General features: G+C 40.3%; 3 protein-coding genes across 5 annotated transcripts in view; 1 reads left to right on the top strand and 2 right to left on the bottom strand.

Moving 5' to 3' along the window:
• The window catches only part of LOC101735725 (myotubularin-related protein 5), a 76,307-nt gene that overhangs the window by 5,024 nt on the left and 48,029 nt on the right, over positions 1–23,254 (bottom strand). For both annotated transcript variants that reach the window (XM_038015237.2, XM_038015236.2), the window contains exons 13-38: positions 22,395–22,530; positions 21,811–21,932; positions 21,205–21,302; positions 20,648–20,813; positions 20,111–20,216; positions 18,879–19,013; positions 18,561–18,729; positions 17,805–17,947; positions 17,102–17,259; positions 15,749–15,903; positions 15,294–15,459; positions 14,362–14,493; positions 13,781–13,886; positions 13,452–13,603; positions 12,859–13,007; positions 12,179–12,377; positions 11,473–11,608; positions 10,641–10,823; positions 10,045–10,215; positions 9,245–9,394; positions 4,119–4,270; positions 3,329–3,476; positions 2,534–2,731; positions 1,988–2,117; positions 1,179–1,305; positions 780–859 (exon numbers count right to left, since the gene is read on the bottom strand). In XM_038015237.2, the coding sequence (XP_037871165.1) occupies positions 780–859; positions 1,179–1,305; positions 1,988–2,117; positions 2,534–2,731; positions 3,329–3,476; positions 4,119–4,270; positions 9,245–9,394; positions 10,045–10,215; positions 10,641–10,823; positions 11,473–11,608; positions 12,179–12,377; positions 12,859–13,007; positions 13,452–13,603; positions 13,781–13,886; positions 14,362–14,493; positions 15,294–15,459; positions 15,749–15,903; positions 17,102–17,259; positions 17,805–17,947; positions 18,561–18,729; positions 18,879–19,013; positions 20,111–20,216; positions 20,648–20,813; positions 21,205–21,302; positions 21,811–21,932; positions 22,395–22,530 (3,767 nt within the window). The remainder of the gene's footprint in view (positions 1–779; positions 860–1,178; positions 1,306–1,987; positions 2,118–2,533; positions 2,732–3,328; positions 3,477–4,118; positions 4,271–9,244; positions 9,395–10,044; positions 10,216–10,640; positions 10,824–11,472; positions 11,609–12,178; positions 12,378–12,858; positions 13,008–13,451; positions 13,604–13,780; positions 13,887–14,361; positions 14,494–15,293; positions 15,460–15,748; positions 15,904–17,101; positions 17,260–17,804; positions 17,948–18,560; positions 18,730–18,878; positions 19,014–20,110; positions 20,217–20,647; positions 20,814–21,204; positions 21,303–21,810; positions 21,933–22,394; positions 22,531–23,254) is intronic.
• Positions 4,634–7,106, top strand: LOC119629458 (putative nuclease HARBI1). Of its 2 annotated transcripts, XM_038015238.2 has the most exons (6): positions 4,634–5,156; positions 5,245–5,416; positions 5,584–5,774; positions 6,141–6,276; positions 6,357–6,498; positions 6,579–7,106. In XM_038015238.2, exons 1-6 carry the CDS (start codon positions 5,062–5,064, stop codon positions 6,980–6,982), a joined length of 1,140 nt encoding a protein of 379 aa, XP_037871166.1. In that variant the 5' UTR covers positions 4,634–5,061; the 3' UTR covers positions 6,983–7,106. The 2 variants fall into 2 exon arrangements, 1 of the variants encoding a protein (XP_037871166.1); XR_005245432.2 differs by lacking the exon at positions 6,141–6,276 and having other exon boundaries at positions 5,008–5,156.
• LOC105842488 (uncharacterized) lies at positions 6,980–9,225 on the bottom strand. The gene is made up of 5 exons (XM_038015239.2): positions 8,289–9,225; positions 8,056–8,188; positions 7,748–7,930; positions 7,619–7,676; positions 6,980–7,460 (listed from the first exon to the last, which is right to left on the bottom strand). The coding sequence occupies exons 1-5, from the start codon at positions 8,336–8,338 to the stop codon at positions 7,108–7,110; spliced, it is 777 nt and encodes a 258-aa protein (XP_037871167.1). The 5' UTR covers positions 8,339–9,225; the 3' UTR covers positions 6,980–7,107.

The raw sequence follows: 23,254 nt of genomic DNA on the forward strand, positions 1-23,254 counted from the left end.
TTTTTATGAAAACGTACTGATTTTTATTTAATATGCCTTTATGAAATTCTATCTTAATATATATAAATCTCGTGTCACAATGTTTGTCCTCAATGGACTCCTAAACCACTTAACCGATTATAATAAAATTCGCACACCATGTGCAGTTCGATCCAACTTGAGAGATAGGATGGTTTTTATTTCGATGAATGGTCGCAATATTTATTAATTAACAATAAAATGATTTCTTATGTTGATTTTTGTTATTAATTGTAAGTTTCATAAGTCTAAAACAGATGGCGCCTTAAATCAGTTTTTACAGACAATTGTTATACTGTGACTTTAATATCTCATAGATGGCGCTGTGCTAAAAATACCAACGTTTCACATAAGCTACAATTTAATGGCATAAGCACCACGTGTTTCCGAGGCTAAAGTATAAGTGAAATTTATTTCGTAGTAAACGCAATACAGTGAAATCCAATTGTTCTTACGTTGTCAATTTTTGGTATTAGCATAGGCGGCCGCGAGTTATTTAGAAACAAAAACCTAAGCCACAGCCACAGCGACGTGTGGCCGGGTCCGCTAGTAATTATATATTTTTTAACATCTAGCTAAATATCAAGCACGACGTATGAGGTCATATGTTGCTAAACATTGTCTGTTCTATGCTTAGCTCATCGTTTATTTTAGCCCCAAATGACGTCACACGTGATGAAGTTCCATAGAAGCCAATTTTGTAAAGCTTGTGCTTTTATGACCGGCTCTCTATTCAATTAGGGTAAAAATATAAAGATTACCAATGAATCCTTTACAGTGCGAGTCTTCCATCGCATCGTAGTATCGTAGCTGATGTTTTATCGAGTCCAACACGAACCATCTGTTCATTTAAAATACAGAAAATTTGTCATACTGTTCTATTTATAAGCCATATAGTGTAAAAGTTTTATTGTAAGTACTCCATAATAACTTAATTGAGCTCTCTTGAAAGTTTAATGAAACAAAAATGCTTGCACTGCTTTTTAGGAAATCTATTGTAACAGCTGGGTTAATTATCTTGACAGAACAAAGACTGGGTTATGAAATCAAATAATGGCCACAAACAACCTCTTAATTCAAAGATAGAATTCAAATTGACCTTGGTAAAGCGGTCTATATAGTGTTAAAGATACTAGTTGACTCTATCGAGAAAAACTTGCCTTTGTTTCCATCCCTTGAGTAGAGCGCCTCGCTTGTAGAGATGCCCTTCGTGCGTTCTGTTCTCGGCGACGTTCGACGAGAACTGTTCATAGTATTGTTGAGAGGAAGACTGTAGCGTGCCGACACCTGAACGAGACAAACATATTATTAGAGTCAGCTTTAAAAAACAAAATAAACTTTACATTTAGTTCTTTCCAAGTTCTTGCTGGTGTTGAGTAGTGATTTGAGTTTCTTGTCGGATCTAGTGTGGCGATTCCGATCCGGTGGTAGATTCAGCGAAGCACACCTATTGCTGGAGCTAGTGTTAACAAGTTCTCTCTGATTGAGCCCATGACCTACCCGTCCGGGCGTAGCTGGAATAGCCCTTAGTCTACCAACTCATAGGTAGAGAAAAAAACCATAATACTAATCTTGAGAGATGTGGTAATCTATCGTGCTGTATTTGTATTACGTAAACAAAGATATACCAGCTTTACGATTTAAGCATCGGGCGCTTTAATACCGTTCAATACAGTTCATTTTGGTAAATCAACAGATACATTCAATATGTCATAATTATTGTGACAAATTTGAGAGATAAAAGCATTTGAAGTTAGTAGGGATTGGGAAGGAATGCTTTGTCTCTTTCTCGCAGTGATGCGTCTTTTTTTTCATTTTTTTTCCTACTTATGGGAGGTTTGGGAGGCTATTTCAGCTTCGCCCTAACATGTAGATGAGCTCACGGGGCTCTAGCAACAGCCGTGCTTCGCATGCGTCTTTGTTTAGCACTGAATGTATAGAGAGTGCAGGGTATGAGCGTGTGTCGTACTGTCGTGCAGGGCGGGGCGCAGGTCGCGGTCGGGGGGCGCGGGCGCCTTGTACTTGGTGCAGGGCGGCGCGAACGTCTCCGCGCATCGCTCGTGACACGCGGCGCCGCAGTCCACGCAACGAACGCCCGTCTGGAAACAGCAAATAATATGAGTTTTGATACGAATTGTTCTAATAGTATTAAATGTTAATAAACTAAATGTACTTTCGCTAATTGATCACCCATAGGGTATTTTGTTATTTTTATTTTTTATTGCCTATATTGGTGGACGAGGTCACAGCCACTTACTTGTGTTAAGTGGTTACTGGAGCCCATAGACATCTACAATGTAAATGCGCCATCCACTTTGAGATATAAGTTCCAAGGTCTCAGTATAGTTACAACGGCTGCCCCAATCTTCAAACCGAAACGCATTACTGCTTCACGGCAGAAATAGGCGGGGTGGTGGTACTTACCCGTGCGGATTCACAAGAGGTCTTACCACCAGTAAAATAAAATCTTCAACAATAAGTAATGTTCGTTAGTACGTTGTGGTCGGATGCGCACCTTGAGCGGTCCCCAGAGCAGGTGGTGGCAGTGGTCGCAGCGCGCGGGCGCGGCGGCGGCGGCGGGCAGGAAGCGGTGCGCGGGGTCGGGGGGCGGCGCGGCGGCGAGGCGGCCCCGCACCAGCACCTCCAGCGTGTCCCGCCGGTGCGCACACGCGGCCGCCGCGCGCGCCGCCGACCCGCACACGGAGCCCGCGCGCTGCACATACGTTTCATATATTTATTACATGTAAACACCAAATATATGTACATACTGCCAAATAATACTTCCAGTCGGGTAAGTGGCATATCGTTCGTGAACTTCTGACACCTCCTATCTGACTACACAAATTTTACAAGAGAAACAATAAACTGGTTTATTTAGCCGCCAAATATAGGCCTACCAAATTTAGGAGATATTTCTCCGAAAGAATATCGTCGATGCTATTGACTATTTCGATTAGGACTTTAGTGCATTCGATTGGTTCTAAGCATCGTCAAAAGATAATGTATAATAAATTATTTTTTGGCTAAAATGTTAGTTAGAAGGTGTCAGAGGTTCACAGACGATATGTTGAATTCTCATATTGAAAGCATTTCTCATAATATATAAAGCATTTTTATAAAACTAACTACATATTATTATTTCTTAAAATACTTATCACTCACAAATTAACAAGATGATGGATTAACATGCAGTAAATAATTTTCATGTTTCAAAATTGATGACAGCATCAACATGCTATGATGCTTATGGGCTCCAGTGACCGCTTGACATCGACTGGGCTGTAAGTTCGTTCGTTTAGAATTCAAATACCTGAAGCTCCACAGTGTTGGGTAGTTCGAGCTGATCCCATCTGACCTTCCACTTCTGAGGTAGGTGACCCAGCTCCAGTTCTAGCTGCCGGATCCTCTCCAGCAGACCGGTAAACGAGTCCGGCATGCAACGACTTATACTGTCGTACCTGAGCGAATAAAATTCTTAAAGACGAGATCCATTAACTGTTAAGACAAGTAACAAAGTATGACGACACTTGTAGCTGAAAGTAAGTGTTATACTTTTTGACGAAGCATGTTGCTGATAACTTTATTTCTGTAATCTGACGAAGCGTGTTGCGGATAATAAAATGTACTTTTTAAAAAAATAAAAAGAATTATATTTCGTTTGTTTTTGTTAAGGTTATTCATAAATAATATGGGTCAGACGCAAATTAAGGTTAATGTGTGTCAACCTTTATCATTTTAATGAGATTAACAAAGATGTTAATTTGTAGGAGCAATGAATTGTAACCGCTTCGAATACCGCAGTGTCATAGAATAGAAACAAGTACTGTCGGCACTTTATAAGCTTCAACGAAGAACTAGTTTATTGATGGACAGTTCCAATCGGTTGCGCCAGTTCACACTTAGCAGTGTGTGTGTGATAAACAATTTCTTTTTTAATCTATGGGTGCTTTAAGAAATTAATAATTTTAATAATATTTTTTCTCGTAAACCAGACGATCAGCAAACTGAAATAATATACGAGCTAAAGCTGAAATAATATTTATTGGCTAAAACCAACTACAGCAAAAATACTTGAGATAAAATTTTCGTGAAAAATTTACCCAGCAGTGACGACCCTCCTCTGCGGTTGTTTCACGTCCTGTTCGCAGGACGACAACACTTCCAAGTCGTAGGGAGCTCCGTGGGACAATTCCTCGCTGGTGTAGTAGCCCCATACTTCAAATGCGCATATAGACGAAACAGGACGAAGGACCTGACAAAATATTTTTCAATTCACTCCAGAGGCTCATAAATGAGTTAATATGTTTCTCCAAATTTACTGATGTGTTCACTGTAAGGAGAGCTTATTATCAGGAAAGCGATTATCCGACTTATAGACACCATGGTGTTACTGACCATCTTAAACCTTATGTAAATTGAAGTCTTTATTAGATTGGTATAATAATTGTTCTACAATTTTGAGTGAAGTGAACGATTTTACTCAATATTCAAATATCTAATTGGTAACTTAAGAGTTTATAAATTTCAATATAAGTATTGCATCATCTTTACTTTATGCAGAACCGTAATGTACTCATAGATTTCGACAACACATTTTGCTTTATGTTTCCTGTAGCCCTAGCACGAATAACTTGCGAAAATGTATTCGTAACGTTATCGAATTATATTTGTATGAGATTTGTACAGCGCCCCTATCGTACGTAAAAGGAACTAATTTTGGTAGCACGAACAAATTTCGTATCGCAATCGTATCGTCACGTAAACGATACTTGAACCTTATAAACAATGAAACGCTATAATTGCGAGCACGAACACTGTTTTGACGTACGGTAATGTAAATTTCGAAGGCTGGGTATCGACTGACTATCGAGTATTGTCGAAACTTTATTCACTTAAGATTTGTTGGTGAGAAAGGTTTCGTAACGTGTTTAAATATAATTTTCTCCATGTTTTTATTTTTTAAGTATTTTTTTATAAATAATAGTGTTTTCTTATCACTTTAGTTAGTTCTTATATACAATTAATTTTAATAAATTGCTCAAAATGCAAAGACCACCGTTGTACGAGCGTAGTCCTTTATATTATTTTGTTGCTGCAAGTTTACTTGAAAATGAAGAATATTCATCAAGAGAAGTTAGGTAAGTACCTACTTCAGTCAATCGTGTTATATTCTAATATTTTTTAAACATAAATTAATTGAGAATCAATTGGTTTTATTACTTATAGAGAAATTACACGCAGAGTTGCTCTGAGAAAGAAAAATAATCCTGTGGACATAAATGACGCGGAATTCAAAAATAGATACCGGTTGAATAAAGAATCATTCAAGTTTCTTTGTAATCAACTTAAGCAAAAAACATCTTTAAAAGCAAGTTCCAGGATAAGTTTGGAACTTAAGGTAAGTTTGTTTTTATTATCTCAGTAGGTAGCCGAGCATACGGCCCACGTGATGGTAAGTGGTAACTCACTCGCTCGCTCGCTCATGTATGTTAGCAATGCTAAGGGCAGTGCCAAGTCTCTATTGTGAGAAAAGCTTAAATGTAACATAAAATTCAAACATTTCAGGTTCTTTGCGCGCTATCTTTTTATGCCACTGGATCTTACCAACGCTTAGTGGGAATGGCTAAATATTTGGGCCAAACGACTGTAAGCAAATGTGTGAAGGAAGTAACAGATGCTCTTGTAACTCCTGCAATTTTAAATACTTTCATAAAATTTCCTTATGCCAGAGCTGATAGAGATGTAATAAGAAACAAGTAAGTGTGAACTATATAATTTTATTACAAACATTCATTTTTATATTATCACGATTTGGCGTAAACTTATGACTAAAAAGTAGTATTGTTATTTTTATTTTTTTTATTGCTTAGATGGGTGGACGAGTTCACAGACCACCTGCTGTTAAGTGGTTACTGGAGCCCATAGACATCTACAACGTAAATGCGCCACCCACCTTGAGATATAAGTTCTAAGGTCTCAGTATAGTTACAACGGCTGCCCCACCCTTCAAACCGAAACGCATTACTGCTTCACGGCAAATATAGGCGGGGCGGTGGTACCTACCCGTGCGGACTCACAAGAGGTCCTACCACCAGTACCAATTGTTTGTTTTTACCTTACAGATTTTTTGCAAAGTATGGTTTCCCAGGAGTTATAGGATGCATTGATGGATGTCATTTCCATATTTTCACACCCAAAAAAGAAGTCGAACATTTGTATTATAGTAGAAAGCATTTCCATTCATTAAATGTGCAAATGGTAAGCGCAGCTCCGCCGGCGTGTCCAAATGAAGTAAAATAGAAAATTAAACTGATGTAATGATTTTTCTTCAATTTTAGATTTGTGATAGTGATTGTCGTATTTTAAACGTAAATGCGAAATACGGAGGAGCCACCCACGACGCTTTTATTTGGGAAAATAGCGTGGTCAACAATTATATGCAGAGCTTACATCGAAATAACGAGCAAGTGTGGTTGTTAGGTAATATTTTATTAATAACCTTTACAAATATTCAGACTAAGTTTAATTTATTTTAACTAGGTTTTTTTTATTATTTCCAGGTGATTCTGGTTATCCACAGCGACCCTGGTTAATGACACCAATTTTAGATGCTGTTGAGGGAACTCCAGCTTATAAATATACAGCAGTTCATGGAAGGACCAGGGTAGCTATTGAAAATACTTTTGGGCGACTAAAAAACCGATGGCGTTGTTTGTGTAAGGATCGCACATTACACTATGCTCCAGTAAAATGTGCAAAAATCATAACAGCATGCTGTGTATTGCACAACTTAGCCATTGAGTTCAACATACCTGAACCAGAACCAGCAGAGATTGAAAACCCCAATTTGACTATGACAATCTCTGAACATATTTTTCAAGAGAATACTACAGGAGATGGGTTAATTAGGGGTAGAGCTATAAGAAGTATTTTAGTGGATAAAATTAATAGACTTCATACATAATTTTACTTTTGTTTATTAATTTTGTAAAAATATAGTAATTGGTAATTATAATTAAGTAATTGGTAAAATAAAATAAAATAAAATAATTAAGTAATTGGTAAAAAAATATAGTAATTAAGCTTAACTTAAGACTTTCTCTCCATAAACCTCACAAAAGCTTCCATTGCCTCTTTCATAAATTCGAGCCATTGACCCTGCATCCGTAGCTCTTCATCTCTCTGTCTTACTCTTTCACGTACCTCAAATTCTCTAACTCTCAACCGATCTCTTTCTAATTCCTCATATACCCTATCACGCTCTGAAGCATACTCCCTTGCCTTTCGGTCTATATCTAAAAACATTTTTGTTAAATTGTTCTTTCTTTTTTTCTGTGGCGGAGGGTTCCACTCCTCTTCCTCGTCAATAACTGGAGGGGGAGCCTCAGTTGGTGGTGGTGGAGCCACTGTTGGTTGGCTGCTTGTGCTAGGAGTATTCCAATCTATAAATTATTCCAATATGTAATAAGCCAGTTTATACAATTAGTCTCATTTAGGTTCATAGATATCATAGCTGTGATATCATTCTTATTTTATGTATAAAGATACAGTATTAAGAAACAATGAACTTCAATAAATAAAAATTAAAAGGGCTACGAACCTATTTCCGGTTCCTTTAAAATAATTTGAGTATTTGGCCTCTCAGTTGAAATTTCTTCCTGAAATAAAAAAAAGATTACTTACTACATGCAATATTTATTGCACAATTGAAATGTAAAGTATAGCTAACTTGTGGAAACCCAGCTTCTTTTATCTCCATGCCAGTAGCTGCCTGCACTCCAATTATCTGCATGACCCTTTGTTCTTGGTCAGTCAATAATAAATGGAGCGCTGGTCCGCCACCAGTGCCACTAGCAGCTCTATTAATTTTAGCACACTTTTTCTTGCAATTATTCTTATAATCACTCCACACCTTCATTAACAAACAAACGTTAAATTAGAATTTCTAAACAAGAAAGATTAATAATAAAGTTAGTAGATTCAGTCAAGTGCTTCAGCAGAAAAAAATAGCGTCCCTTGAGTTAACACTTGACATACCTTACGCCATTTGTCCTCACTCTTAGGATCTCCAGAAGAATCGCTATTTAGTAATCCCGTTAACTCTTTCCACTTCATCTGTATAAAATTGCGACCTCGTGGACCGCCTGATGGTTTTGATAAATCTCCATTTCTGGAATATAAATTGTATGGCACATTACATAAATAATATTGACTGAAACACTTGAGTTAATAAAACTTTTCTAATAAATTAGAACTTTATAAGTACTTACGCTTCCATAAATTCCACCATTGTTAAATACTGTGAGTGGCTAGTTCTCATATTTAAATAGGTAAATCTTGAAAAATAAGTACTAAATTAATAAAAACAATGAAACACTTTCGCTCTTCACAAGAACTAAAGCAAACATAAACAAACTTAGCCTTGGCCGATATCAAGTGGATACGTTCGGAATCCGAATTTTTTTGTTTTGATATCCAAGACACTATTTTATTCCTTCGATTTTAATGTCATAGCATGTTCTTAAATATCTTTCGTCATATGTACTTCACTTTGTATGCACTAGTTAATTATTTTTTAATTAAATAAACCGTAAATTCAAAAGTTTAAAATAAAATGACAACTTGGTTAAGTTTCCGAACGAATCATTAATTCCATATGATAATCATTTCATTCCACAAGGACCGTCCCTACTTACGTTAGGATGACGTCACTAACGTATTCGAATCGAGCTTACGATAGTTGGCAAAATGTTGTTCGTGCTGCGGAGTAACGTTAATGTATCGAGGGCTCGATACATTAACGTTACGAATTCGTAAAATTTTCGTGCTTGGGCTACTGATAATAATTTATAATTATCTACGCAACTCACAGTAAAGGCACGCGTCCATTGGCCCGCGCCGGACGCATCGTGCGTAACGGGTTTTATTTTGCTTTTTTTAAAGGGTTTTATGACCTGGCAACTAAGACCTTTAAGTCATGTCATTGTCTTAGTTTAATTTATATTCTTAATTTTTATAAGAAATGATAATATAGAGACCAATGATTTATTTTTTATTGCCTTTGTAGGCAGACGAGCATACGGCCCACCTGATGGTAAGTGGTTACCGTCGCCCATGGACTTCAACAATGCTAGGGGCAAAAACAAGCCGCTGCCTACCGTTACCGTACGGTGCGTCTTACGCGGGCCAATGGACGCGTCCCTTAAGATAGTAAGCAGATAGTTACGGGATTGTCAAGGTCGGGCGTGTAGAGGAAGTTGTAGAAGACGGGCGACTTCTGGTGCTGCTTGTCGATGTAGTCGAACAGCGAGTGGCCGAGCGGCGGCCCGCGCCCCCCGCCCGCCTCCTCCTCCACCCCCGCACCCGTCTCCACGCCCTGCCGCAATCAGTACATACCACAATTATAACCTTAAAACAGCAATAACATAAAACACAATCCGTACTACGAACTAGACATTGCCGGATGTAATTTAATATAGAAATGCAATAGCAACCAAATGTTACAGTGTTAATACCACCAGTAAATGCCGATTGGCGATCGCAGCACGCTGTCACTATAGTTTTTTTTAAGGATTGAAGTATTACTGGTGGCCTTTCCAGTTTCACCAGGACAGGTGGGTGAGCAAAGGCTCAGCCAGAAGAGGTGGGATTTGCTACCAGCTGCCCGAGCGCCTCCGAAGGAGACCTGACAACTCAAGAGCATCTGCTTCGTGAATAAACTCTTTGTCGAGTACGAGTATGGTTACCGGGGTAATGATAGTCCAATTACTTTACCGTTAAATATGTGTGCGTGTGCCTCCGCATACGGGGCTTTATACAGCAAGTATTGGACAGTGTGTTAATAGCGAGCCAGTGTTTCACTCGCGTGTCTCTCGTATCTAACACTTACCTTACCAGATAAACCTTAAACTATCAAAAGATAACTAAAAACCTTGAGTTACCAAATTTAAATTTAGTTTCTGTTTATTTTGCCTATACACGAAGAAGGCAAGGAGAAGGTAATGTTGGTGCATGCGCGGCACTCACGAGTCGGTTGGTGTCGGCGCGCTTGTCGTCGGCCGCGGTGATGCCGAGCTCCGCGCGCTGCGCCTCGCTGTCCAGCAGGAAGGTCCGGAAGCGGCAGGACACGCTGTGGTACGCGACGAACCGCAGGTAGTACTCGTTGAACTCGAACGCCAGCGGGAACTGTTTCTGTAGCTGCGGACGAGTTACTGCACGTGTTACTTTCGAAGTCGTCGTGGCCTAAAGGATAAGACGTCCGGTGCATTCGTATGTAGCGATGCACCGGTGTTCGAATCCCGCAGGCGGATACAAATTCTAATAAAATATGTAATTAACAAATGTTCACGATTGACTTCCACCGTGAAGGAATAACATTGTGGAATAAAAATCAAAACTCGCAAAATTATAATATGCGGGAAGCAGTAATTCGTTTCGGTTTGAAGGGTGGGGCAGCCGTTGTAACTATACTGAGACCTTAGAACTCATATCTCAAGCTGGGTGGCAGCATTTACTTTGTAGATGTTATGGGCCACCCAGCTAAGCAATAAAAAAAACCTGTTCCAGCTATTCGTGTTACAAAAGGCAAAGGAGTCCAAATAATTAAGGATCAGTCTGCCCACCTGATGTACGGCATCCAAGAACATGAGGAATGTGGGTGTGAAGCCTTGTTGCGGTGTGGCTCCGATGTTACACCGCTGCTGGAACTTGTGCCCCAGGGCCAGCCACTCCTTCTCGACGATGATCCGGAACCCCTCCAGCGTCCTGTAGTAGGGCTCCAGGCAGATCTGAGCTAACGATGATATCTGAAACGAAAAAGTGTTAATTAAAAAAATGAAATTGTTCATCACTTTCACGGAACGCTTTCGACCGCAGACAACTATATAAACGCAGTAAACGTTCATGGATGTTTTCGAAATATTAAAAACAACGGTATTAAGTTATCCAAGTCTGATTAGTACCATAATAAACATGATATTCTATAATAAGTAATAAAAGTCATCTACCATGTGACTATATAAGAGAATACAGATATGGACCGTTTATTTTGAAAGTGGTGTAAGTCCATTTTCTTTTGTTTCGAGAAAATTAAAGGTTACTATATTTGTTGATTTAAAAATACAGGAAAATCATATGAGGTCTGGCTATGCCACCTACCTCTGTCAATTGGACTTACACCACTTTCATAATCGATGATTATGCAATTTCATTTACCGACCGATTTTAAGTTGTACAAAACATGGGATTTTTTTGAGAAATTAAACACGGACTAGTTATATATAAAAAATTTACATTAAATTAAGCATGAATTACGTGATAGCTCATTTTCCTCAAAAATGGACTTACACCACTTTCAAAATAAACGGTCCATATATAACCTTTTTATTTAAGCTCATCGTTAAGTTTACATGTATTTATCACTGAATGCCGATAACGGTAAGTTTTATATAGTACCTGTGCAGTGACATCCCATCCGTCTTCCAGGGACAACAGCACAGATGAACCTTGCACATCTAACAAGTCTACCACAGCACCAGACAGTTGAAACAATTGTCGGAGCTGCCACAACCAGCCAGACTCTTCCACTTGTCTATAATGAAAAAAAAATAACCGTTTCATTGTTCAAAAAAATTTAAAAGCATTATCCATTATTTTTTTACTCGGCTTACTGCCTTTTACACAAGCAGTCTTTGGGCTACTCATACCCAAAAAGCAGATAAGGCCCTGAAAATATAATATAATAATATCTTCAGGGCGTTGTTGAGACTTCCACCGTATTGTAGTGCATCAGGCATGTTCGCCGATGCACACACTGATAACTATTTCGCGATAATTCGTAAAAAGGTGGTATTCATTATTCGAAGAATAGGTGGAAGCACCAACAACGTCTTGAGGCTTTTAGCAGAAAGACTGGATGGCCTGACCCTGGGACGCAGTTGACAGATTTATTTAAATACTAACATAGTTCTTAAGTTTTTTGTAATACTAACACACTATGGTGTCTTCAAATAAAAGAGTTTTATTTATTTTATTGTGGTGCTTCGAAATATACACGTAATGTGAATTGTATTCAATGCTACCACCGCGATTTTAAAGATTTGGCTTAAAAGACTAGAATCCAGGCCATTTATTTAAATACAAAAAAAAAAAAATACAATACCTGAGGAAGGTGGTGGGGTCGAGTGCGGGCGCGGAGGGCACGGCGCACCGCATGAGCTTCTTGAAGGCGTGCCGCGTGTGTCGCGTCTCCGGGTAGTCGGCCGGCACCGCCTCCGCGCCCGCCGCGCACCCCGCGCCCGCCCCCTTCTCGCCCACCACGTACAGCGCCGCGCGCCGCGTCACGCCGCCCTCGGCCGACACTACGCACGCAAACACTTTTTTTATTGCTTAATTGGGTTGCGAGCTCATAGCCCATAGACATCTACAATGCAAATGCGCCACCCACCTTGAGATATAAGTTCTGAGCTCTCAGTATAGTTACAACGGCTGCCCCACCCTTCAAACCGAAACGCATTACTGCTTCACGGCAGAAATAGGCTAGGTGGTGGTATTTACCCGTGCGGACTGACAAGAAGTCCGACCACCAGTGATTACGAAAATTATAATTTTGCGGGTTTCATTTTTATTACATAATGTTATTCCTTCATCATGGAAGTCAATCGTGAACAATTGTTAAGTACGTATTTCATTAGAAAAACTGGTACCCCCCCCCCCCCCCGCGGGATTCGAACACCGTTGCATCGCTACATACGAATGCACCGGACGTGTTATCCTTTAGGCCACGAGGACTTCAAGCACTAAACAAGCCCGCTTGACGTTCCTAGAGCACGGTATACTCACTGGAGTCGAGGTCCGCCGTGGAGAGTCTCTGTCTGGGCGCGTACAGCTCGAGGTGCGAGGGTTGTCTCCGGTCCTTGAGCGAGCCCCAGCGACCGAAGGCTCGGCCTCCGCTGGTGCCGCCGCCCTTCCCTCCGCTGTTACGTAGCACGCTACAAACATGCACACACCGCTCTATGAGTTCATTGCTTGTAAACCCTACCTTTATCTACAAGTCTGTTTCAAATACCATTTTACTGTGTTTTCGATTTTCTGAGATTTATGAGGTGTTTCTTTTCAATTTTAAGCATTCAAAAATAAACTACAAGCAACCGCGGGCTGGCATTAGCCGATGACCATACGAATAGTAAATATTTCCAACCAAACCAAATTAGGCACAACAAAGTTTGGGAATTTCTTTAACTTATACAAAAGTAATACGTTCTTTTCTGTGCCCTTTCAAATAAGGTTAAAACATTCAATACGATAAGAAAAAATAAATAGAGGAAATATTGTATGACCCTCGGCTCACAGTTACAGTTACAGTGCGCTACCTACTGAGCCACCGGGTCAATTATAAATAAAGAGCCTGTGTCATATTTGTTAAGTCCAAGTACCTCAGCGTCCCGGCGGCCTTGGTCAACAAAGGCGTGTGGGTAGGCTGCTGTTCATCGCAGCACAACAGGAGCGAGTCTAAGCTCAGGCTGGAGTCCTCGAGGTCGCCTCGCGACGCCGGAGTGCACGCCACTAGGGTTGCTATGTACCGCTCCTGTCAAACACAAAACGTTAATAGAATATACCTTAGTTAAATTACTTATATGAGGGTAGATTACGTTTTGTATACAGTATATAAGGACGAAAACTGTAAAGTATTCGAAACATTGAAAATAGTATAATGAAAATAAAAAACGCTAGATTAAATCGTAAATATGGATTAGATCTAGACCTGTTCTAAGCTGGATGTAGTCTCCGTTCCACTTTGGGTGGTACCCTGGGTTTGATGGGTAGCCTTCAGCATACCCATCACTCCTTTGTGATGTGACGCCGAAGACCTGACAATCAATTACACAATTAGACCATAGTTTTATAATCGAATTGAAGTCACGAAAATTCAATTATTATTCAATAAAAAAATTACTATTGCATTAAAAAGTCTAGGATTTTAAGTGATTACTGTATTTATATGTAGTTTAATTCTTTCTTCTATACTAATATATAAATCTACAGTGGTTTTTACGGATGTTTCGTTATACTACTGAACCACGCATCCGATTGACTTGAAACTTGGTATCCATGTAGAAAATACTTGTACTTAATGGATACGCTAATATTTATATTATGAGTGTTGGACTCCCTACACTAGTTGCGGGGGCGTTAATGATGATGATCTTTGGGGGGGTGAGAAATAATAATGTTAATTTTAAATGCCCATCGAAGCGGACGGGTAAGGCTAGTTATAACATAAATCTGATTGTCAAATCAACAATCCCGACAGCAACGAGCAGCGAATTACGGATGCGCCCGCACCTGGCGAGCAGCGCGTGCGTGCGCGGGTGTCGCCACGTGACGAGCGGCAGGCGGCCCTGTCGGTAGCAGCGCGCCACGCGCCGCAGCGACTCGTCGCCGATGCTCTCCGGGACCGGGATCACTGCCGGGTAACTGCACAATCATTCACGATTATTATACATCTTCTATGAAAAAAAAAATTAATTGCTGTTCGTTAGTCTCGCTAAAACTCGAGAACGACTGGACCGATTTGGCTAATTTTGGTCTTGAATTATTCGTGGTCCAGAGAAGGTTTAAAAGGTAGATAAATATGGAAATGTTCGGAATTAAATGAAAATAACAATTTTGTTTTTTCCTTTGATGTGTCCCCCATCGGACGGATTCCTTTTGTTTGTTTCAAGTTTATTTTATACAAAAGTTTAGGTATTTTATTTATCGATTGAGGCGCTACGAAGTCTGCCGGGTCAGTTGGTCTTCTATGAAAAAAATGTCTGCGTTCCTAAATCATTCATCCGGATCTAAAGACATTTAGTTTAGTTATGGTTGGTATATAGGTCATAGTACCGTCAACGGACGACAGATGGCGCAGGAATAGTTCCAAGAAATCCATGTTTTTTATATACAATTATAAACGACAATGTATTTGTGCTTATGTAAAGATTATTCTTCTAGTCTATTGTTGAAGGCTGAAGGCTGCAACCTCCAACTCGTGGAGAGCTGTACGCCATTGTAAGACTGACCAGTGTCGTTAAAACAGTAAGACTGTTTCTTCAGCGCTTTTGCCGTTTGTATTTATATTGTACTAATATCGTAACCTTAAACTTTTCAAGGTCGCTCTGTTCCTTTACAAAGTATTGAAGCATAGGTGACGAACTATAATATCAAATAGCTTATACGAAAACTCAGAGATTGTTAAAGTTAATAGAAAAAAGCACTCTAAGATTCCCACTAACCTTCTACAAAGAGTGTACACAGCATTAGCATGCGCGAGTCTGAAGGGCGGTGAGGCCAACCCCAGTCTGGCCCAATCTTTAGCGTAGATACGTTCCCGAACCCTCTCCAGCGTCCGGGCTGCGGGAGCTTCCGTCGGTTCACTGCTACCAAGATCTAACTCTTCCACTGTAGACAATGGCAAGATAATTATTATCCATCCATCTACTGGTAGTAGGACCTCTTTTGAGTCCGCACGGGTAGGTACCACCACCCTGCCTATTTCTGCCGTGAAGCAGCAATGTCTAGAACTTATATCTCAAGGTGGGTGGCGCATTTACGTTGTAGATGTGTTAAGATGGCTCCAGTAGCCACTTAACACCAGGTGGGCTGTGAGCTCGTCCAACCATCCAAGAAAAAAAAAACACAAACATCCAGTTATTTTTAAAAATTAGCTTTTGGAGTTGAATACACTTACACGATAGAGTGTCAGCGGATAACGAAGACATGAGTGGGGGAGAGGTGAGTGACCTCGCGTCCGCCGAAGGCAACACGTACTTCTGCCGTTTCGAAGGTTTGGGTTTCAAGCCGGCCTTCCTTGCTGTCTTCAATAAGGTCTTCTTCGCGAAACCTCTGCATTTTAAAGCTTTAACTTAAACTTTTCGATTACATTTTTTATTATTAATCTGCAAACTATACAGTGAGTATTCGATGGTGTGTACTTATCTTCGAATTTCAACTTATTTCAAACAATTATACTCCTTTGGCGTGATTGAATTATTTACAAAGTCAACAAACACGGTTTTGGGGGTTTTTATTAATACGTGAAGCGGAAACTTTGTACCCCTTTTTACGGAAATATGCGCGGACGGAGGAGTATGAAATTTCTCATAGTTATAGTGAATACAGAAGAGTGCTGAATGTTAACATTTTTTTTTAATTATTCATAAAAAAGTCATTAAATCGATAAAGAAAACATTGCATACGCTACCATTTATATACATACACATGAGTCGACTATTATCAAAGGCGGCAATCTGACTTTTGGACAATGATTGGTAAATCAGAAAAACGAATTATTGACTTTGTATTCCATCGGCAGACACAAAACTCTTCGGAACGACATCTTAGATAAATAACAGGTTAACTATTAACCTTTATTTATGCAGGTTTTAAACCGTATTCTTTGAAGGAGACGATTATATTCAAATCAATCTGTATTGACATATCAATAAAAATTTTTTGTCCGAATGCACAGATTGCCACCTTTGATAATAGACGACTCACATATACTCTCTGTCTTGTCAAACTTTTGTTATTTTTGAAAGTCTGTGGTCAAATGAGAATGAAAAAAAATAATGAGATGGATTAATATTGTTCGTCTTTAATATTATTAGTCTATGGTGTAGTCTTAGCGAAATCTGTGTTTGACAATTTAAACCATAATAATGATCAAACTTATAATTTCAATAAATTATAATCGAATTTCGACTACAGAGGGACCACTAGTATTGATAATGTAACGTTTGCAAAACAAGCATGTAATCAATTGATAATAATATGATCTTAGTCATAAGACAAACATTTAAAAAAGCAATTGAATAATGTTTGAAGTGTGTTAGACCGTCGCTTATATATATTCAGGCTTGTAACGAGGGAGGTTTCGAAACGACTAACTTTAAAGTATTATTTTTGGCTTGGCGGTGAGATTAGTATTGATAATGTAACGTTTGCAAAACAAGCATGTTTATAATAATGATGTAGATTTGTATATACCGTCGGTTATATATATTCAGGCTTGTAACGAGGGAGGTTTCGAGAAACAACTAACTTTAAAGTGTTGTGCTTGGCTTGGTGGTGCGCGGGCGGCGGCACGGGGCGCGGCGTCAGCGCGAAGTGCAGCAGCGGGTGCTCCGGGTGCCGCAGCCGCGCCAGCTGCTTGCGGAAGCTCTCCGTCAGCTCGCTGCTCACCTCCTCGTCTAGAGCTACCTGATAGATGGGGCACAACAGATTTTTGTTTGCATGTACGGTCGGGTGTATTTACGGCGCAACACGTTTGAAATCGTCGTGGCCTAAATGATAAAACGTCAGGTGCATTCTTATCTAGTGATGCACCGGTGTTCGAATCCCGCAGGCGAGTACAAATTTTTCTAATGAAATACGTACTTAACAAATGTTCGTGATCGACTTCCACGGTGAAGGAATAACATCGTGTAATAAAAATTAAACCCGCAAAATTATAATTTGCGTAATTACTGGTGGTAGGGCCTCTTGTGAGTCCGCATGGGTCGGCACCACCGCCCCGCCTATTTCTTTCGTGAAGCAGTAATGCGTTTCGGTTTGAAGGGTGGGGCAGCCGTTGTAACTATACTGAGAACTTAGAACTTATACGTGAAGGTGTGTGGCGCATTTACGTTGTAGATATCTATGGGCTTCAGTAACCACTTAACACCAGCGGGGCTGTGAGCTCGTCCACTCATATAAGCAATAAATAAAAAAATGCTCTTCATTAATATCTTCTACACAACAATTACCTTAATGAGTTGGAATGTTGCGGATCTGAGCTGCAGGCCGTCTTGCAGCGATTGTTCTAGATGCGGTATGTAGTGCGTCCGTATCGCCTTCTCCCTCGTCAGCGAGCACAAAGGGAACGAACGAACTACTGTTTGCTCGCAAGCTGAAAATTTATTTTATCTACACTGATGGAATGACCCTCCTGTCTGTGGAGCAGTATGTTGACATAATACTTAAAAATTTAATATGTTTAAAGTCAAGAAACGATGGAAATATTGGTAATTTGTTGCTACATTTTTTGCTTCATGCGATAATCTTCAAAATAGTACATTTTCGCTTTATTGAATCTGTAATATGTATGTATCTAAATAGCATTAAAAGGCTTAAATTCCTTTTTTGATCTGACATTCTATGCTACCAAATAAATTTGACGCAAGATAAATGTAGCCCGTGACTTTTTTATTTTATTGCCCTTATGGGCAGACGAGCATACGGCCCGCCGTCGCTCATGGACTTCAGCAATGCCAAGGGCAGAGCCAATCCGCAGTCTACTGTTAATTACTCTCCATAATCCATGTTTAAAGAAGGATATGTTATGACATGACAAAGAGAGCTCATTCGAAAGCCGGATGGTAAGTGGCAAAAAATCACTGGAGAACGCAGGGCTCCTGGTAGTATGGATCATCTCAAGTAATTCCTCAGAGCACTCCCCATGGACCATGCGGTACACAACACAAAGAGAACCGAAGTTCCAAGTGACATCTAGACCAAGTTACCGAAAGGGTCGGTGGGCGTTCCCTTGAAAATGAGTCTGTAGTTGGTGAGGAAGAGCGCGCCCTCCGCCGGCAGCAGCGAGGAGGGCCGGCCGTCGCACACCAGGTAGGCGCGCAGGGCCGGGCCCGACACCGCCTCGCCGCCCACCAGTACCGGAGACACGATGCGCGGCTGCAACATCATCATCATCATTCTCCCGGTCATCGTTCTCGTCGAATCCGTCGCTTGCGACGAAGGGCTCGGCGAGTAAATTAACCCACAGACACAGCCTACTTCCTACCCCGGTTCCTCGACCGCTGGTGTAGTTGGTGGCGCGTTACCTTCTGCACGGGGGGCAGGCGGCGGCTCTCGCGCGCCACGGCGTCCAGCGTCTCCAGGTGCATGTGCACCACGCCCGGGATCATCTGGTGCAGGCAGCGCACGTGCTCCGCCGTCACGCCGCCCTCGGTGCACACCTGAAGCAAACACACTAATTTTACAATCTGCTTTTTTGTTTGCGTAGTCCAGTGATCTCACTTTAGATCAATATTAGGGCAGTTAATAATTCGATTTTTGCAACTCCACTGACGTTTCTTAATTCCTCACTCTGTTCAATATGAGTAGTTTTGCTATTAAAACACCGCTACGAATGATACAATACACTTGACTGGTGGTAGAACCTCTTGAGTCCGCGCGGGTAGGTACCACCACCCCGCCTATTTCTGCCATGAAAAAGTGTCAGTAAATGACCACAATTTTACTGAGATTATATTTCATCTCATTTCATCTCATCTCATATAATTTCATCTCAGTTGTTTAATTTGAGTTACCTTCCTTTTTTTTATTCATAAACGGTAAATAATTAAAACGGCGAATTATAAATATCTTATTACTTGACGCTGGCTAATGCACAAACCGTGCCGGAGCCAAAATATAAAGAAAAAGAATAATCCGATTTTTGCAACTCCACTAACGATTCTTAATTTTTCTCTCGGTACAATATTGACATAAAATGTAGTATTGCGATTGAAACATCGCTACAAAAGATACAGTTCACTCTTATGATTTATTTATTAATGTGAAGTTTGAAACTTTTAAGAAACCGCCAAACAATTTTAAATTTATTTCTGCTTCTATGTGAACATTACAACAATCTTAGTGTTGTTACGCCGGTACATTAACGCCGTCTATCGCCGAAAAGCCGAACGAATATCGATAGTACTGGTAAAATCGAGAGGTACAGCGCTATCTATTGTCAAATAGTAGAAACACACATCGAAGCTAATCGAATTGACCAGAATGTACTCAATAAATCTAGAGATGTCGTATCGACTATAAAAGCGTTGCAGAGATGGCACGCAGTCACTTAGTAATCGCAACTACTCGAAGCGAAACAGCGAACGGATCACCTGAACCGAAGCGGAAGAAGTGAATTAATAATTTTAAAGTTTCCTGTGAATGTTCTAAGTGATAAATACAGTTTTAAGTTGTACTTTGATGGAACATTTATTTAAACCGAACCCCAGCGCGTAACAGTGTTAAATTAATAATACGAAATACTTTTAATATTAACCTTATCAACGAATCTCGAGACCATTTTGATAACGTTATTGCCTGCCTCCCCCGGGTCGGCCTCCTCGAAGCCTGATTCGGCGTCCACGCTGTCTGATTCTGCGACACTAGAAAATACGAAATTGTGACGTCACGCAATTGATTTTTACTACTACATTTTTAATCATAGTTGTGTCGCCTTAGAATTGGTACCAATAACTATAAATTGCAATAAATTGTTTTCATACATATTAGCACTGTAGATCAGATATCTGGAGGTTTTTTTCCTACCTAAGCTGAGAGCCTTGAGAGGCTATTTCAGCGTAACCTTAACTAGTAGGTGAGCTCACGGGGCTCAAAGCTGACGACGTTGCTAACACGAACCCTAGCTAGAGCCGTGCTTCGCAGAATCTACCACCGGATCGGAAACGCGACCCACTGAAAAGATCCGGCGAGAAACTCAGTGGGCTGTGTCTGTGGGTTAATTTACTTGTCGAGCCCTTCGTCGCAAGCGACGGGTTCGTCGAGAGCGATGATCAAATCTGGAGGTATTTTCTACCTGTTGGTGATACTATTGCTGGCTCTGTCGACATCGTCGCCTCGGACATCGGCTCTCCTCCCGGCGCCCTCTAGCGGCAGTAACAAGTAAACCATTCTGTTCGCATAGTGTATCGCTTGACTGTATAAAGTCGATTCCTCGCTTGCTATTAGTTCTTTTTGTTTCTCTGAAAAAAAGAAAAATATGTTATTACCAGAATACGATTATATTGTCTTGGAAATACTTCTAGCGTCGTCCACACGTTTTTACATTTCCCCAAAGAAATATATTCACACCACCACTGGAATCACATTCAGTGACAATACGTTCTAAGGATTTTTGTCACTTGCGATTCAGTTGAGGTGAATCACGGTTTTCCCCAAGCGCTATGACATTTCTATCTTCCAACCATATTTTAAAAGGAGTCCTCAGAGGCTGGCAACATTTTGACTATGTCATTGAGATTCCTACTGTGCTTGAGCGACGGTAATCGCTTACCTCAAAAACAAAAACATAGTATACTTACAATAAAACGTAAATTTTGCATTACGATATTTTAAGGGTATAAATTAATTTACCTGGTGACAAACTCGGCCATAATCTCATCTGTTCAGCTGCTATCTCTAAAGCGCTCGGCTCTTGAGCTTTCAGTAAAGATATGTAATCTTCGTCGTCCCTAGAATGACAGTAAGCTACGTTAAAATAATCTATGTAATATTATTTTTATTGATTAGATGGGTGGACGACCCACCCGGTGTTAAGTGGTTACCAGAGCCCATAGACATCTACAACATCAATGCTGCCACCCACCTTGAGATATGAGTTCTAAGGCCTCAGTATTTACAGTACAACCGCTGCCCCACCCTTCAAACTTATTTCTTACTTACACTTATTTTACTATTTTATACTTCGATCAATAAATTTTATATCATACTACTGTGGCGGTAGCCATCATACAACGCAAGATATTTGACAGGTGCCTGAATCTCGCTTACGACATTTTCAAGATAAGCTTGCATATATACAAGTTCGGAAAAACAATATTGGGACCGTCAGTCCACCGAGCAATATCACGCGCTCGGTGGAAGATCTTCTCTCCGTCGTATACCTACACTACTACTATATTAAACTACTCAAATTTACACTTATTTTCTTGAAAATATTTTGTAGACTAACAAACTCACCTTGGAGTAGGGACTCTTGGGTGATGTGTAGGACTGGGTAAGTACAACGCTTTTATATCCTTCTGCACGTCTTGATAGAAAGCCGCCTCCCAAAACTGTTGACTCGTCCATACCGGATGTTCCTTGTTAATAAATATTTACAATTTAGCCAAAATGTATTAATTTCAGAGAAACGAATTTAATCTGATATTATGAAATATTGACCCTATAATTTTTAGTAAGTTTTTCTTAAGTTGACCTGTATATATTTATGTAACGGAAACTTTGAGTGTAATTTTCAACAACTCCAAACTTAAAAATTTATCAAAAATTCCCGATAACGATAAAATAATCTTATGGCTTTGACCAAATATTCTCTTCAGGATAGCAAGGACATTTTTGATTTAAGTATTTTTACTGGTGGCGTGTTGTAAGCCCACACGGGTAGGCGCGCTGCGTCCTCTTATATAGTGATCGTTGACGTCGTAGTGTGCTGATGATGCGTACTCATGGTTATCGTTGTGTGTGTGAGCGCATCACAGTGCAGCGTTGTAAGTAAAATGTAGCATTGCTATAATAATAATAATAATCAAAATTATTTTTACCTGTATGCACATGTACGCGTACTGAATGACTCCGGTGCAGAGTTTCCTGCAGTAGGCGGTCGCGAGCGGCAACATGGCCGCCGCTATCGAGTGCTCGTCTATGGCCGTTGTCGATTGCAAGGCGCAGTTCATTAATCTGTAATATTTATCAACTGGTCATTTGACTGACTCGGTGGTGCGGTAGTTAGCGGCCCTGACTGTTGCGCCGAGGGTCGCGGGTTCGATACCCGCATCGGGCAAACATTCGTGTGATGAACAGGTTTGTTTGGTTTCGTCTGGGTGTCAATTATCTATACATATATGTATATATTTAAATGTATATAAGTATGTATGTCAGCCTCTGTACTCTGTATATAAGTATGTATGTATGTACCCATAACTGGTGGTGGAAATATGTACTGGTGGTAGGACCTGTTGTCACTGGTGGTAGGACCTGTTGTGAGTCCGCGCGGGTAGGTACCACCGCCCTTGTCTATTTCTGCCGTGAAGCAGTAATGCGTTTCGGTTTGAAGGGGGGGGGCAGCCGTTGTAACTATACTGAGACCTTACAACTTATATCTCAAGGTGGGTGGCACATTTACGTTGTAGATGTCTATGGGCTCCAGTAACCACTTAACATCAGGTGGGCTGTGAGCTCGTCCACCGATATAAGCAATTAAAAAAAAAAAAAACACGGAACCCTAAATTGGGGTCGGATGAACGTGCGTGATTCGTACCCAGTTATTAAAAATTTATCATTCATGTTACTTTACATCTTACATTTATGATTGAAACGACTTATACCAAAGGAGGGTTATAATTTCAGCTTTTTATTTACGTGTGGATTTTTTTGTTTGATATGTGCTGTTGAATCTGTTGCT

Source organism: Bombyx mori, chromosome 14 (genome assembly GCF_030269925.1).
Source record: "Bombyx mori chromosome 14, ASM3026992v2".
Lineage (NCBI taxonomy): Eukaryota > Metazoa > Arthropoda > Insecta > Lepidoptera > Bombycidae > Bombyx > Bombyx mori.

Coding starts and splice junctions, on each gene's coding strand:
- LOC105842488 (XM_038015239.2), bottom strand. CDS start 8,338: ATGAGAACTAGCCACTCACAGTATTTAACAATGGTGGAATTTATGGAA. Junction 7,931..8,055: donor GTGAGGACAAATGGCGTAAG/GTATGTCAAGTG, acceptor TTGTTAATGAAG/GTGTGGAGTGATTATAAGAA. Junction 7,677..7,747: donor AAGAAGCTGGGTTTCCACAA/GTTAGCTATACT, acceptor TTTTTATTTCAG/GAAGAAATTTCAACTGAGAG.
- LOC119629458 (XM_038015238.2), top strand. CDS start 5,062: ATGCAAAGACCACCGTTGTACGAGCGTAGTCCTTTATATTATTTTGTT. Junction 5,775..6,140: donor AGAGATGTAATAAGAAACAA/GTAAGTGTGAAC, acceptor TTTACCTTACAG/ATTTTTTGCAAAGTATGGTT. Junction 6,499..6,578: donor CGAGCAAGTGTGGTTGTTAG/GTAATATTTTAT, acceptor TATTATTTCCAG/GTGATTCTGGTTATCCACAG.